The sequence below is a fragment of the Brienomyrus brachyistius genome, chromosome 12 (genome assembly GCF_023856365.1).
Source record: "Brienomyrus brachyistius isolate T26 chromosome 12, BBRACH_0.4, whole genome shotgun sequence".
Lineage (NCBI taxonomy): Eukaryota > Metazoa > Chordata > Actinopteri > Osteoglossiformes > Mormyridae > Brienomyrus > Brienomyrus brachyistius.
Genome location: NC_064544.1, coordinates 18,188,226 through 18,203,767, shown reverse-complemented (window position 1 = coordinate 18,203,767; position 15,542 = coordinate 18,188,226). Strand labels below are relative to the sequence as shown.

The 15,542-nt window shown below is 42.3% G+C and overlaps 1 protein-coding gene and 1 long non-coding RNA gene across 2 annotated transcripts in view; one reads left to right on the top strand and one right to left on the bottom strand.

Moving 5' to 3' along the window:
- LOC125704946 (ankyrin-2-like) overlaps window positions 1-15,542 on the top strand; it is an 82,906-nt gene that overhangs the window by 64,746 nt on the left and 2,618 nt on the right. The window contains 12 exon segments of the mRNA XM_048971118.1: window positions 376-432; window positions 628-960; window positions 1,741-1,935; window positions 2,131-3,591; window positions 3,787-4,371; window positions 4,567-7,523; window positions 9,187-10,422; window positions 10,999-11,088; window positions 11,875-11,958; window positions 12,116-12,280; window positions 13,387-13,575; window positions 14,305-14,396. Of these exon segments, the coding sequence (XP_048827075.1) occupies window positions 376-432; window positions 628-960; window positions 1,741-1,935; window positions 2,131-3,591; window positions 3,787-4,371; window positions 4,567-7,523; window positions 9,187-10,422; window positions 10,999-11,088; window positions 11,875-11,958; window positions 12,116-12,280; window positions 13,387-13,575; window positions 14,305-14,396 (7,444 nt within the window).
- Window positions 76-4,938, bottom strand: LOC125704948 (uncharacterized). Its single transcript, XR_007381297.1, has 7 exons — window positions 4,894-4,938; window positions 4,567-4,698; window positions 3,724-3,786; window positions 1,798-1,992; window positions 628-822; window positions 376-432; window positions 76-180 (listed from the first exon to the last, which is right to left on the bottom strand). It is a non-coding gene; the product is annotated as an uncharacterized LOC125704948 (long non-coding RNA).

Sequence of the window (15,542 nt, the reverse complement as noted above, 5' to 3'; positions counted from 1 at the left end):
CTATTAATGAATGCAGGTTACTCTCACCAGATTCCCCTGTACCTCAGTATAATGTGTCAGTTTCTGACTGTACAATATTAGCGGTAGGGTATAGATCAGCCTCTCCTGAATCACAGTTATCAGAGAATGATTCTGAATTGTTTCCTGAATCTTTACATCTTGATGATAGACCAGCATCACCTGAATCAACAGGGTCTATTAATGAATGCTGGTTACTCTCACCAGATTCCCCTGTACCTCAGTATAATGTGTCAGTTTCTGACTGTACAATATTAGCGGTAGGGTATAGATCAGCCTCTCCTGAGTCACAGTTGTCAGAGAATGATTCTGAAGTGTTTCCTGAATCTTTACATTTTGATGATAGACCAGCATCACCTGAATCAACAGGATCTATTAATGAGTTCAGGGTACTCTCACCAGATTCCCCTGTACCTCAGTATAGTGTGTCAGTTTTCGATTCTGCAAAATTAGAAGCAGGCTACAGATCAGGCTCTCCTGAGTCAGAGTTGTCGGAGAATGATTCTGAATTGTTTCCTGAATCTTTACATCTTGATGATAGACCAGCATCACCTGAATCAACAGGATCTATTAATGAGTTCAGGGTACTCTCTGCAGATTCCCCTGTACCTCAGTATAATGTGCCAGTTTTCGATTCTGCAACATTAGAAGCAGGGTATAGATCAGCCTCACCTGAGTCACAGTTGTCAGAGAATGATTCTGAATTGTCTCCTGAATCTTTACATTTTGATGACAGACCAGCATCACCTGAATCAACAGGATCTATTAATGAGTTCAGGGTACTCTCACCAGATTCCCCTGTACCTCAGTATAATGTGTCAGTTTCTGACTGTACAATATTAGCGGTAGGGTATAGATCAGCCTCTCCTGAGTCACAGTTGTCAGAGAATGATTCTGAAGTGTTTCCTGAATCTTTACATTTTGATGATAGACCAGCATCACCTGAATCAACAGGGTCTATTAATGAATGCTGGTTACTCTCACCAGATTCCCCTGTACCTCAGTATAATGTGTCAGTTTCTGACTGTACAATATTAGCGGTAGGGTATAGATCAGCCTCTCCTGAGTCACAGTTGTCAGAGAATGATTCTGAAGTGTTTCCTGAATCTTTACATTTTGATGATAGACCAGCATCACCTGAATCAACAGGATCTATTAATGAGTTCAGGGTACTCTCACCAGATTCCCCTGTACCTCAGTATAATGTGTCAGTTTTCGATTCTGCAAAATTAGAAGCAGGCTACAGATCAGGCTCTCCTGAGTCAGAGTTGTCGGAGAATGATTCTGAATTGTTTCCTGAATCTTTACATCTTGATGATAGACCAGCATCACCTGAATCAACAGGGTCTATTAATGAGTTCAGGGTACTCTCTGCAGATTCCCCTGTACCTCAGTATAATGTGCCAGTTTTCGATTCTGCAACATTAGAAACAGGGTATAGATCAGCCTCACCTGAGTCACAGTTGTCAGAGAATGATTCTCAATTGTCTCCTGAATCTTTACATTTTGATGACAGACCAGCATCACCTGAATCAACAGGATCTATTAATGAGTTCAGGGTACTCTCACCAGATTCCCCTGTACCTCAGTATAGTGTGTCAGTTTTCGATTCTGCAAAATTAGAAGCAGGCTACAGATCAGGCTCTCCTGAGTCAGAGTTGTCGGAGAATGATTCTGAATTGTTTCCTGAATCTTTACATCTTGATGATAGACCAGCATCACCTGAATCAACAGGATCTATTAATGAGTTCAGGGTACTCTCTGCAGATTCCCCTGTACCTCAGTATAATGTGCCAGTTTTCGATTCTGCAACATTAGAAGCAGGGTATAGATCAGCCTCACCTGAGTCACAGTTGTCAGAGAATGATTCTGAATTGTCTCCTGAATCTTTACATTTTGATGACAGACCAGCATCACCTGAATCAACAGGATCTATTAATGAGTTCAGGGTACTCTCACCAGATTCCCCTGTACCTCAGTATAATGTGTCAGTTTCTGACTGTACAATATTAGCGGTAGGGTATAGATCAGCCTCTCCTGAGTCACAGTTGTCAGAGAATGATTCTGAATTGTTTCCTGAATCTTTACATTTTGATGATAGAGCAGGATCACCTGAATCAACAGGATCTATTAATGAATTCAGGTTGCTCTCACCTGACTCACCCATACCGGAATATAGACCACTAATATTGGAGTCATCGTTTTCAACTGTAGCGGACAGATCATCCTCACCTGAATCAATAACATCTGATTTTGAATATGCATGTGAAACCTATTTTGAAACCTCTTTTCAAGAATGTCGAGGACAATCACCTGAATCCATGAGCTCACAAACTGAATGTACACTGATATCACCCGAGCTATTCTCCAAAGATAGATTAGGTTTTAGCTTTGCTCCAATGAGTATGTCAGTACCTGAAAACAAATCAGTGAAAACCGAGTTATCTACAGCGGATCTGAAATGTGCATGGTCATCACCAGAACTGGCAATGCAAATATCTGATTACAGACTCACATTCAAGCCAGTGTTATGGAAATTAATTTCCCAGGTTTATGACCCTATGTACAAAGGAGAGACTTTCTGGGATAAACCAGGTGTCTTTGAATACATAGGGAACATGGACACAGCGTCGTTCCCCAAAACACCTTTGGAATTGCATGATGCATCTCAAACTGTCAGGCAAGATTATCACTCTATATCTGCAGTTCTGTCTGACATCACACCCAGTGATGAGGTTCTGCTGTATGAACAAGGCAAAATTCAGGTCACTGAAACTAAGCAGGAGCCATTATCTCTCGAGTGCCGACTGGTGTCATCAATGCCATTACCTGCATCAGCAAAATCGGTTGATGACTTCAGATCACTATCACCTGACTTCCCCTTACCTAAATATGGAACCTCCAAATTTGAGCCATCAATGTTACCAACTAAGGATAGGCCAGTGTCATCTGAATCGATATCTTCAAAAGCAGAATATGGGCGAGTATCCCCTGACTTCCCAGTGCCGCAGTATGGAATGGCATCACCTATACTGCCTATTATAGGGTATAAAGCACTTGAAGCTACAGGAGTATTCCCACAATGTAGAGTCATTACAGATTCAACTTTTTCCCAAATTAATATTAGCCCTGGATCACCTGAAACAATGACATTTAAACTGAAACAAGGAAGTAGACCAGTATCCCCAGAATCAATACCTGAATGTAGATCAATGTCACCAGAATCAGTTACATTAGATACTAAAGAGAGACCATCATCACAAGAATCATTATTGTTAGCCACAGCAGAGAGACCACCACCCACTGAATATCCTGATGAATACACACTATTAGTACCTAACCTTTCTATGTTCTTGATTGATCGTAGGTCACCTTCCCCTGAATCACAGCTATCAGAGAATGATTCTGAATTGTTTCCTGAATCTTTGAATCTTGATGATAGACTAGCATCACCTGAATCAAGAGGATCTATTAATGAGTTCAGGGTACTCTCACCAGATTCTCCTGTACCTCAGTATAATGTGCCAGTTTTTGATTGTACAATATTAGGGGTAGGGTATATATCAGCCTCACCTGAGTCACAATTGTCAGAGAATGATTCTGAATTGTTTCCTGAATCTTTGCATCTTGATGATAGACCAGCATCACCTGAATCAACAGGATCTATTAATGAGTTCTGGTTACTCTCACCAGATTCTCCTGTACCTCAGTATAATGTGCCAGTTTTCGATTCTGCAACATTAGAAGCAGGGTATAGATCAGCCTCACCTGAGTCACAGTTGTCAGAGAATAATTCTGAATTGTTTCCTGAATCTTTACATTTTGATGATAGACCAGCATCACCTGAATCAACAGGATCTATTAATGAATTCAGGTTACTCTCACCTGATTCCCCTGTACCTCAGTATAATGTGTCAGTTTCTGACTGTACAATATTAGCAGTAGGGTATAGATCAGCCTCACCTGAGTCACAGTTGTCAGAGAATGATTCTGAATTGTTTCCTGAATCTTTACATCTTGATGATAGACCAGCATCACCTGAATCAACAGGATCTATTAATGAGTTCAGGGTACTCTCACCAGATTCCCCTGTACCTCAGTATAATGTGTCAGTTTCTGACTGTACAATATTAGCAGTAGGGTATAGATCAGCCTCACCTGAGTCACAGTTGTCAGAGAATGATTCTGAATTGTTTCCTGAATCTTTACATCTTGATGATAGACCAGCATCACCTGAATCAACAGGGTCTATTAATGAATGCTGGTTACTCTCACCAGATTCCCCTGTTCCTCAGTATAATGTGCCAGTTTCTGATTGTACAATATTAGGGGTAGGGTATAGATCAGCCTCTCCTGAGTCACAGATGTCAAGGAATGATTCTGAATTGTTTCCTGAAACTTTACATCTTGATGATAGACCAGCATCACCTCAATCAACAGGATCTATTAATGAATTCAGGGTACTCTCACCAGATTCCCCTGTACCTCAGTATAATGTGTCAGTTTCTGACTGTGCAGTATTAGCAGTAGGGTATAGATCAGCCTCACCTGAGTCACAGTTGTCAGAGAATGATTCTGAATTGTTTCCTGAATCTTTACATCTTGATGATAGACCAGCATCACCTGAATCAACAGGATCTATTAATGAATTCAGGGTACTCTCACCAGATTCCCCTGTACCTCAGTGTAATGTGTCAGTTTCTGACTGTGCAGTATTAGCAGTAGGGTATAGATCAGCCTCACCTGAGTCACAGTTGTCAGAGAATGATTCTGAATTGTTTCCTGAATCTTTACATCTTGATGATAGACCAGCATCACCTGAATCAACAGGATCTATTAATGAGTTCTGGTTACTCTCACCAGATTCTCCTGTACCTCAGTATAATGTGCCAGTTTTCGATTCTGCAACATTAGAAGCAGGGTATAGATCAGCCTCACCTGAGTCACAGTTGTCAGAGAATGATTCTGAATTGTTTCCTGAATCTTTACATCTTGATGATAGACCAGCATCACCTGAATCAACAGGATCTATTAATGAATTCAGGGTACTCTCACCAGATTCCCCTGTACCTCAGTGTAATGTGTCAGTTTTTGATTCTGCAAAATTAGGAACATGCTATAGATCAGCCTCACCTGAGTCACAGTTGTCAGAGAATGATTCTGAATTGTTTCCTGAATCTTTACATCTTGATGATAGACCAGCATCACCTGAATCAACAGGATCTATTAATGAATTCAGGTTACTCTCACCAGATTCCCCTGTGCCTCAGTATAATGTGTCAGTTTCTGACTGTGCAATATTAGCAGTAGGGCATAGATCAGCCTCACCTGAGTCACAGTTGTCAGAGAATGATTCTGAATTGTTTCCTGAATCTTTACATTTTGATAATAGACCAGCATCACCTGAATCAACAGGATCTATTGATGAATTCAGGGTACTCTCACCAGATTCCCCTGTTCCTCAGTATAATGTGCCAGTTTCTGATTGTACAATATTAGGGGTAGGGTATAGATCAGCCTCTCCTGAGTCACAGTTGTCAAGGAATGATTCTGAATTGTTTCCTGAAACTTTACATCTTGATGATAGACCAGCATCACCTCAATCAACAGGATCTATTAATGAATTCAGGTTACTGTCACCTGACTCACCCATACCAGAATATAGACCACTAATACTAGAATCATCATTTTCAACTGTAGTGGACAGATCATCCTCACCAGAATCAATGACATCTGATGTTGAATATGCATGTGAAACCTATTTTGAAACCTCTTTTCAAGAATGTCGAGGACAATCACCTGAGTCCATGAGCTCACAAACTGAATGTACACTGATATCACCTGAACTATTCTCCAAAGATAGATTGGCTACCAGCTGTGCTCCATTGAATATTTCAATACCTGAAAACAAAGCATTAATTAGTGAATTATCTTCCCCAGAACCAAAATTTGCATGGTCAACACCAGAACTGGCAATGCAAGTATCTGATTACAGACTCACATTCAAGCCAGTCTTATGGAAATTAATTTCCCAGGTGTATGATCCTATGTACAAAGGAGAGACTTTCAGGGATAAACCAGGTGTCTTTGAATACATCGGAGACACTGAAACAGCTAGTACATCTTTGGCATGGCAAGATACATCTCAAAATCTCAAACAAGATTATCACTTTGCATCTACAATTCTGTCTAACATCACACCCAGCTCTGAGGTTCTGCTGTGTGAACAAGGCAAAATTCAGGCCACTGAAATGGAGTCGATATCTCTTGAGTGCCTACCAGTGTCATCAAAGCCATCACCTGCAGCAGCAGCATCGGTTGATGAGTCAAGGTCACTATTACCTGACTCGCCCTTACCTGAACATGCAACCTCCAAATTTGAGCCATCAATGCTACTGACTAAAGATAAGCCATTGTCACCTGAATCGATATCTTCAAAAGCTGAACAAGGGCCACTGTCCCCTGACTGCTCGGTAGCTCAGTATGGAATATCACCTGTACCATGTGCGATAGAGTGCAAAGTTATTGAAGTATTGCCACAATATCGAGTCACTGTAGATTCAGTTTCGGCGGAAACAGATGTTAGATCTCCTTCCTCATTAGTATCTGATAAGGATTATCATGAAGAATCGTCTGAATCAGTCGCATTTGACCCAAACCATAGAGGTAGACCAATATCATTAGAGTCAGTCACTGAATATAGACCAATATCTCTTGATTCGCTGATATTAGAAACAGTACTTGGACAATCTTCACCAGAATCTTTGTTTTCAAAAACAGAAGAGAGACAGTTGGCACCAGCTGAATATCAACAAATTTCAACTCGATTAACCACATCAGAGACAAAACCTGTATCTCCCGAACTAAAAGTTTCTCATACCCAATGTATTGTACATCTATCACCAGATAGTTTACACACCGGGATGCTTAAGTCACTTGATGATGAACATGGTAGTGTACCACAAGAACCCGAAAAGGTTCTTCAAATGGATAAAGTTCAACCAGTGGCAGCGAGACTGGATCATATGCTATCTGAATATAACACAGAAAAACAAGAGTCTGTTTTATGCTCCTCTGTCGCAAGTGAAACCACTGCTGATTTTCAAGGCTTATGGGTAGAGTCATCTAGACAAACATCCATACAAGTGCCACCTGCATCTCTGGAATCTGCTGCATCGCTTCATGGGATCCAGCTTGATCAAGAAACATTCAAGTCACCAAGTGTGAAAAGCACAACGGCTGAAATTATAACAGCTAATCCTAGTTTCGGCCAAATATCTGCAGAGAAAACTCAAACAATAGAACTATTATATGAACCTTCTGATGCTCCAGTTTACACCATGCAACCCGTACTGGAAAAAGACTGTTATGGAAGACTTGTACCCTTGGGAAAAAACATTTTTGGAGACAGGCCTGTCTGTGAGTCACATGAGGTCCAGGATCAAGACGGGAAGCAAGATGTTCTGAATGCTGATATTTCAAGGAACCAAGAACCCATAAGAGGGGTAAGATTTTCAGCATGCCTGTGGCTTTTCCAGCTTTTGTCACCTGAACACATTCATAGAAGAGAAGAACAAGGATTTGCAGAACTTCAGAATTTCAGTTCTTCTGTTGTCTAATTTTACTACTTTCACTAATATGGCCGATATTTATGGATTCTGTTGTCGGCATGTTGGTGACCCACTAACTAAATTAACAGGGACACAACCTTTGAGGTGCTGGGTGTGAATGTTGCTTGAATTATTTTCCAAAATCTGTGGGCAGCCTACTGTCTTCTATATAGTTTATCCATCTCAATCCATCAGATTTAAGAAAAACTTCCCAACTGACCACCTCTCATTTGCCTAAAAAATCATGCTGGAGGATATTCCTCCTAATAGGAAAATTACAAAATTTCAGGCCAATAATAAATAGATTTTCAAGGGATGGGGCTCATATGTTTTAGGCCTTTTTTGGGCCTTATTGAGGATCAATTTTAAAACTGCAATATCTAGTAATATACTTGATCTAGGCGTTTCTATTTGTATAGAGTAAATATCTGGTACTATAATTCTATAAATATGGACTTACTGAAATGTAGTTTAAGATAGAATGCTGGGTGCTTGAATTTCCTTAAAACATTTCCTGAGCTATCTCTTGTAGCAGAAACCATAATTTTAAAGATAGGGGACTGATATTTCATATACAGTTTCACATGCATAAAATACAATATAGCCTGAAATAGTCCTATTCAGATTAATGGTTTTAGATATATAAAAGCAGGGTATAGATCAAAATAAAAAACACATTGTCCCTAAACATAACACCATGTGCCAAATCCAAATTGACATTTATTGGAAGAGTAAGTTTCTGTTATATCCAAAATTTGTGGTGGTGTTCTCTTCCAAAATGATTTTTTTTTTTAAACTCCTATGTTTGAGTACAGTGGCCTCAAAGCAGGGGTGTCCAACTGCAATGGGCCGGTGTGTATGCGGGTTTTCGCTGTGACTCCCTAATTGGATTACTAATTAGAGGACCGATTGGCTGAAGAGTCCTCACACCTGGGTTTGAACTCCTGGTTACCCCAAAAACCTACACACACACCGGCCCTTTGTGGATAAGATTGGATACCCCTGCCTTAAAGTGTATAACACTTGTAAAAATCAGTCTTTCCAAGACAGAGGGCGTAAATTTCATGAAGTACTTCTCATATACTGGGTAAATTCAAACATGAAAGGTAGACCCTTACAGAGATATTATAACTAACCATATGAATAGACCATACTCATAGAGTCATAGTACCAGATATTTACCCTACATAATCAGAAGGAGCTAGATCAAATATATTTCTAGATATTGCAAGTTTAAATGCCCCCTCAATTCTCAATGCTAGAGAAAGGCCCAAAACACCTTTGGCCCAGTCCCTTAATTTTTCTTTGCCAAAACAGTAGAGACCTGAATTATACTTTTCCTCTTATCCCCCCCCCACTGAATTTTTTAGACCAATCTGAGGTGGTCAGGTGGGGGAACCTCTGATGGCCTGACATGGAGTGACTCTATAGATGCCGTCTTGCTTCCTTTGAGTGTTCAGATCCTTTCTTACTTTCAGGGATTTCTTTGTTAATCTGGCATATATCACAGCTGTCCTGTAAAAGGTGCATATTAGGCATCTTTGTAATGTCTTTACAGGTTCCACCAAAAACAAGCATGGAAAAGCATTTAGTTTCTGAATCGAGAGAAACAACGTGTGATTTTTATAATACTCAGAGTCAAGTTCAGACTTTCTCTACTCAGTTAACTAGAACCCTTCCCTGTCCAATAAAACAGACTATTTCAGAGTCCACTCTGAGTTCGCCTGGTCAACAGAGTCAAATCTCTTCTGAGCTTAGAAAAAGTCCTTCTGAATCCCAGTTAAGAATATTAGGTCCCTTTCAGTTCAGTCTCATAGACTCTTTTTCGACATTGAAGACGCACAGAACGATAAGTCCTAATTTAGAAGGATCCAACCTTCCAATCAGTTCAGAAGAGTCTGATTCAGAAAAGGTACCTGCATTTTGTAGATCATCTGGTGAATTGAGATCATTGTCTCCTGCATCCAATAGGTCTTCCTTTGAATTTGATCAAAATAAGGGTGATTTACAGTTATCTCATACTTCTTGCCCTTCCCCCAAATTAATTCCTGAATCATATGCAGTGCATTTACTTGAAAAGCATCAAGATCTCCCAATCTTGTCTGAAGTATCTGGTGAATCGAAAGAAAAACCAGTGTGTGACTTCCCCCACCAAGTGTACCCAGAGATTGCAGCTGGTGATCTGGGATCCTTTAGGGAATCAGAAAAGTTTAGTTATGAGAACAGATCGCTGGACTCTCCCAGTTCACTGGAATCTCCTGAAACTAAAGCATTCACCAGCACTATAGAAGAAGAAAGTCTTGCAAGAGAAGCGGATGTGAGTTTCCATGGACTACCTGAGCATGAGACGCCGGTCCTCCAACAGAGGCTCAAGGGTTTTTCCACAGAGGAACCCTATCATGACTCAAGCTCGGAGTATTACGACTGTAAGCAGGGCTTGTCAGATTTTTCTGAGCCTGAAGCTGACGAGCTAAGAAGTGTACCAGATTTACCTTACTACATCGAGGAACCAGTCTCCTGCCCTAGCAGTCCTGACTCTGAATACCCAGAAGAGAGCCCACTGTTAAAACTGAAGCCCACACAGAGCTTTGGTCACTTTCACCCAGAAAGCGAAGATTTCCAGTTTACCCCCATTGTCTTTGGGCCAGCTGAAGGGGGCTGGAGCCAGGAGGAACATCGGAAAGAGGAGGCCTTGCCTTCTCGTAAGGGCACTGTTTCTGTTGTAGAAGCTCCAGAAGAGCTTCCAGTGAGAGAAAAGATTCAGTATGAAGATGAAGATGATTTTCTAGGCGGGGTAAGGGTTTCAGCATGAGTTTGTGCGTGCAGTTTAGTGCAGGAGTGCTGCATCCAACACTTATTTCTCTAACGTCCACAAGGGTATACTCAGTGTTGCAGAATTTGTGGGTTTTATGCATGGATTTTCATCTGAGGCATGGATTCACAATGGTGTCCTTAACCTCAATACAAGTGTTTAACTAAAACATTATATAGAGTAGCTGAAGAGATCAAATGAAGCTTTGTGAGTTTCATTCCTGCAGGACAGACTGCTGTGATACTCTTCAGGTTTCTTGTGTGAAGTGAACTTCAGTTCTGGACATTTGTGCTGAAGCTTGCTAATGATTTGACTGCTTTTGACTGATTGTGGGTTACATGCATCACCTACAGTGTTCTTGTTAACTGTCGTTCCTTAAACTGATGCACATTCTTCAAAATTACAACAAGGTTGATTAAGGATCACTGGAAATAAGTGCATGTCCACTGGACCTGTCAAAACCCTGATGCATTTTCTGAATGGTTTTCCGTTTGGACTGGGGCTGTGTTTCCTGGCAGTAGCCCATGACTGACACCCCACTTCACCATCAACTCTCAGGAAATATCACAGGAACTTGGTGTGCTGTCAGATAGCTCAGAAGAGGAAGTGCTGACCACCAGGGTGGTTCGGCGCAGAGTAATCATTCAGGTACTGGTCAGAGTCCCTCCCCTCGTGAGCATGTGGGCTGGATTTGCCCTCGGAGGAATGCTGTGTCTGCATTTGGGACATTTTGTGTGCAGACCTGGGGGTTTATTCCACAAAGCAAGATTTCTCACTTTGATGGGTTAAGCTATAAGTCATGACTGTCCAATAGGAATTCTCCTTACTTGAACTCCTATTAGACAATCATGACTTCGAGCTTAAGTTAACCCACCTAAGTGAGCAATCTTGCTTTGTGGAATATCCCCCTGCAATGCTGTTCCTGGGTCACTTCCTAAAACGACTTAGCTTCCTAGCCCTTTATGATGTTATCTAATCCAGATTTCCACCGAATGAGGAATTAACACCATGTTTAACAGTGAATAAATGCAGTTCACAGAAATGAATGGTGTGGTGGTGGCCCCGTGGCCATGTGACTGTCGTGACTATTTGATTGGTGCGACTCCTAAACCAGGTGCATGTGAAACAGCTCGAAGCACCATGAATATGTTAGAGTGCAAGCTTTTGTTTTGGTTTTGTGGCAAACTGCATCATCCTTTCCAGTGTTGACATGCAGGTTTTGCAACATGTCCATAATATATAGTAAAGATTGCAGAGATGATTAAGGATATTATAGCTGAGTGTTATAATGGGGAAGTAAAGAATAATGAGTCTGAATTTTGCCCAGCCATAGTGAGCATAGACATCAACTTGCCCAGATTCACCTCTGATTGGTCTTTGTGGATCTCGTACAGATTTTTTATATGCTCGGTCTAATCACAATGTTCTTTCTAGGGAGACGATGTGCCAGAAATATCAGCGGAGGGAGTAACAGAGGAGCAATACATTGATGAGCATGGGAATATGGTCACCAAGAAGGTACACAGTGTCTTTACACTTTCAAAGGATGAATCGACCTACTGTATTGAACTTTTATCAGACTTAATTACGGTTTTGTCACAGAGGTGATTAACACAGATGGATTTTGGTTGAATTATTTGCAATACGCAAATCTATTCTTGTTTTTATTTCCCAGGTAAGCAGGAAGATCATCCGGAAGTATGTGTCAGAGGACGGTGTGGAGCGGCAGGAGGTGATAACGCAGGGGTCGCAGGAAGAGCCCGTCGGCATTGAGGAAGGACAAGGCTATTCCAAGGTTGTGAAGCGGACGGTTTTGAAAAGCGACGGAGGCCAGACTGAGGTCAGTCGGCTGGAGAACAAATGAATGTCTCCGCCGAAGTGTTTTATTGTCAAGTACTTTTACAAACTTGGAATTTACTTCTAGATATCAAAAGACAAAATAAGATGGAGTATTAGGGTCACATTAAGGGGGAAAAGAACAGATTTTGAGAATAAAAATCATTTGCAAGAAAAAAGTGATAATAGTATGAGAATAAAGTCATAATTTTAGGCTATGTGTTATTTTAGAGGAGAAGTATTAGAAGTCTAGGGACAGCGTCTTCTAGCACTATGATTCCCAAAGTGGGGGGTCACACGATGATATGCCGAATATCTCTATAAACATAACATAACCGTTTCCGCAACTAGGCTATCACCCCCCGGTCCCTCGGTCAGCAAATTATCCCATCAGGACTCGATAGCTTGCACTGTAATAAATGCAGTTATTAGTGTAATTGCACTAATATTAACCTAGTGGCAGTCACGAGTCTCCCTCACTGTTATTCTGGGGTCGTGGGCAGACAAATTTGGGAATCTGTGTCCATTTTGTATGGAATAAGCCCAGAAGGCAGTTGGATGTGAGGCATCTGTACAGTGTTTCCGTATAAGACCACTCCCCCCGTGTAAGACCCCCACAGATATCACAGTCACAGACCGGGTTCTACTGTTTAACTTTCAGCTTTTCTCTTAGAAGTTTATTTAAACTTTAATCTCAAAATGCTTTATATTTTTTTTCCCTTTTAGTTGGTCTTAATACCGTTCTGGCCAAGAAAATTATTTGCATATATAAAGTAATGTGCTCAATGCAGTTCTTGTACACAGTGCAAGTATGTGTGTGTGAGTGTGTGTGTGTGGGGGGGGGGTAATATGCTTGGTGTAATTAGTCCATACAAGATTAGTGCTGTTACCTCACACTTCTGGCATTGGGGGTTCAAAACAGGCTTCTGAGGCCTGAAGATGTGATGAAACATTCAAAATAGCAGGAGCTATTAGCTGTTAAACAAGCTCATGTAGCCATGGTTGCCTGCAGCTGAGCCGACAAGGCGAAGAACGGCTGAATGTGACCACAGTATCTTTTAGTTGTCGTCTTCATTGATGGGTGAAATGGTGCCCCTTGACCATCACCAGGTCACCTTCTCCGAGCCCTTGGCACTGGCTGGGGCTACAGCCTCGGAGTTCGAGGCCGAACCCGTGCAGGGCCGAAAGGTCAGCCAGGTGGTGAAGACCACGGTGCTCCAAGGGGAGAGGATGGAGAAGCAGCTGGGGGACCCCACACTGGCTGCTGGTCTGCCCTCAGCCAAAGACGACTTTGAACAGGTCAGTCAGGCTTGGCGCGGACTGCCGAGGAGCCAGCCTTCACATGCTGAGAAGATTCAGCTTCACGCTGTACAGGCAAGGGGCTCAGTAGGGGAGCTTTCAGACTAGAGGGTTCTGGGTTCTAGTGTCAGCCCTTGAGCCAGTTTTATCTAGTTGAAGGTCAAGTCTTTATGGCAACGGAATAATAATTATCATCAATATAATTGATTCAATTATTTTAAAAACAATTAATTCATTCCGGGGGGCGGCATGGTGGTGCAGTGGTTAGCACTGTCGCCTCACACCTCTGGGACCCGGGTTCGAGTCTCCGCCTGGGTCACATGTGTGCGGAGTTTGCATGTTCTCCCCGTGTCGTCGTGGGGTTTCCTCCGGGTACTCCGGTTTCCCCCCACAGTCCAAAAACATGCTGAGGCTAATTGGAGTTGCTGAATTGCCCATAGGTGTGCATGTGTGAGTGAATGGTGTGTGAGTGTGCCCTGCGATGGGCTGGCCCCCCATCCTGGGTTGTTCCCTGCCTCGTGCCCATTGATTCCGGGATAGGCTCCGGACCCCCCGCGACCCAATAGGATAAGCGGTTTGGAAAATGGATGGATGGATGGATAATTCATTCCGAAGGAGGGCAGCTAACAGAGGACAATGTGCAGGCCCAAAGAGCAGAGAGGGTGTCACACGCAGCTACGTGGAAGTTAGAGCATGTGAAAGTGCCTCTCCTTGTCTCACCATGTGTAGGCTCTGAGTTATGTGGGCGGCTTTGGAAAGATGTACCTCCCACGTTTAGTAGAGCAGGAGATTGTCAAAGACGATGGATCGGTCATAAAAAGGTTTGACGAGCGGCATGCCGGCCTGACCCGGCCCGGCGACTGAGCGAGGCTGAAGAGCACCGTGTGACCCCCACCCCCCACTAACAGCCCTGCTTTTGCCTTCATCACGGCAGTCAGGAAGGGAGAGGATTGCCATTTGATATCCAGTCCTGTGATGCTCAGGGGATGCATTAGGATATGATCCATAAGTATATTCCAGAAACTCGCGAGTCTTGAGAAGCTGTTGTGCAATAAAGTGCAGGGATTGGGAGGCCCAGCTGTTCATTGATCTTTAGTATTTTCATAGCATCAGTGAGCTGTACTTGTATTGTCTTATATATGTGCTCAGTCTGTTTTATGCCTTCGACCAGTAACAAGTGTTAAAGCAAGTCAGTGAATCAGGAAATGACGGAAGGGAAAAAGCACCAGGTTGTTCTCTTCCCCTTTAAATGCAAGCAGGCAAAATCTTCAAAAGTTAAGTGTTTTAGGTCTTTAATAATCTTTTCCTGGATCACAAGGCTTCAGTGTATATTTCTCAAATTTAATTGTATCATAAATAGGTGCAACATTTCGCAAGTAGTGGTTGTTGGATCGTCACACTCTCTCCTTCCTGTCCTTTCCAGTAATGGACTAAACTAGGTTGTGCGCTAGAGAGGGTAGTGCATGTAGCATTAAAAAGCGTCTCTGTCTCTTCTTTGTCTGAATAACTGCCCCTTTGGCTTTTCTGAATGCCTGTTCCCTGGCGCTGATCGGCATTACAGCTGATTGTTCTGGCTGTGTCCGTGTGTCTTTGCCACCTCCTGTCTGCTTACCTGTTCAGGTAGCCATGTCTGTGGTACGCCCCCTGCTGGTTGTCCCACCCTTTTTTGATTAACAGTCTGTATATTTTTTCTGGATAGCACCCCCCCCAATCTAAAATGATCATAATGAGACCGTTGACTCAGTATTTCTGTAGTGAGTCCAATCACTAATGATTAGAGGAACCTTGCATTATCTAGTGCAGTGTTTCCCAACCTAGTCCTCGGACAATCCATGTTTTTGCTTCTCCTCTGCACCTGTACCAGGTATTCTGTGTTCCTGATTGGCTGTGAGGAAGCAAAAACGTGGACTGGGTTTGGAAACACTGGTCTAGTGCTTTTTAGCACAGGAACCGTGGGCGGCCATGTT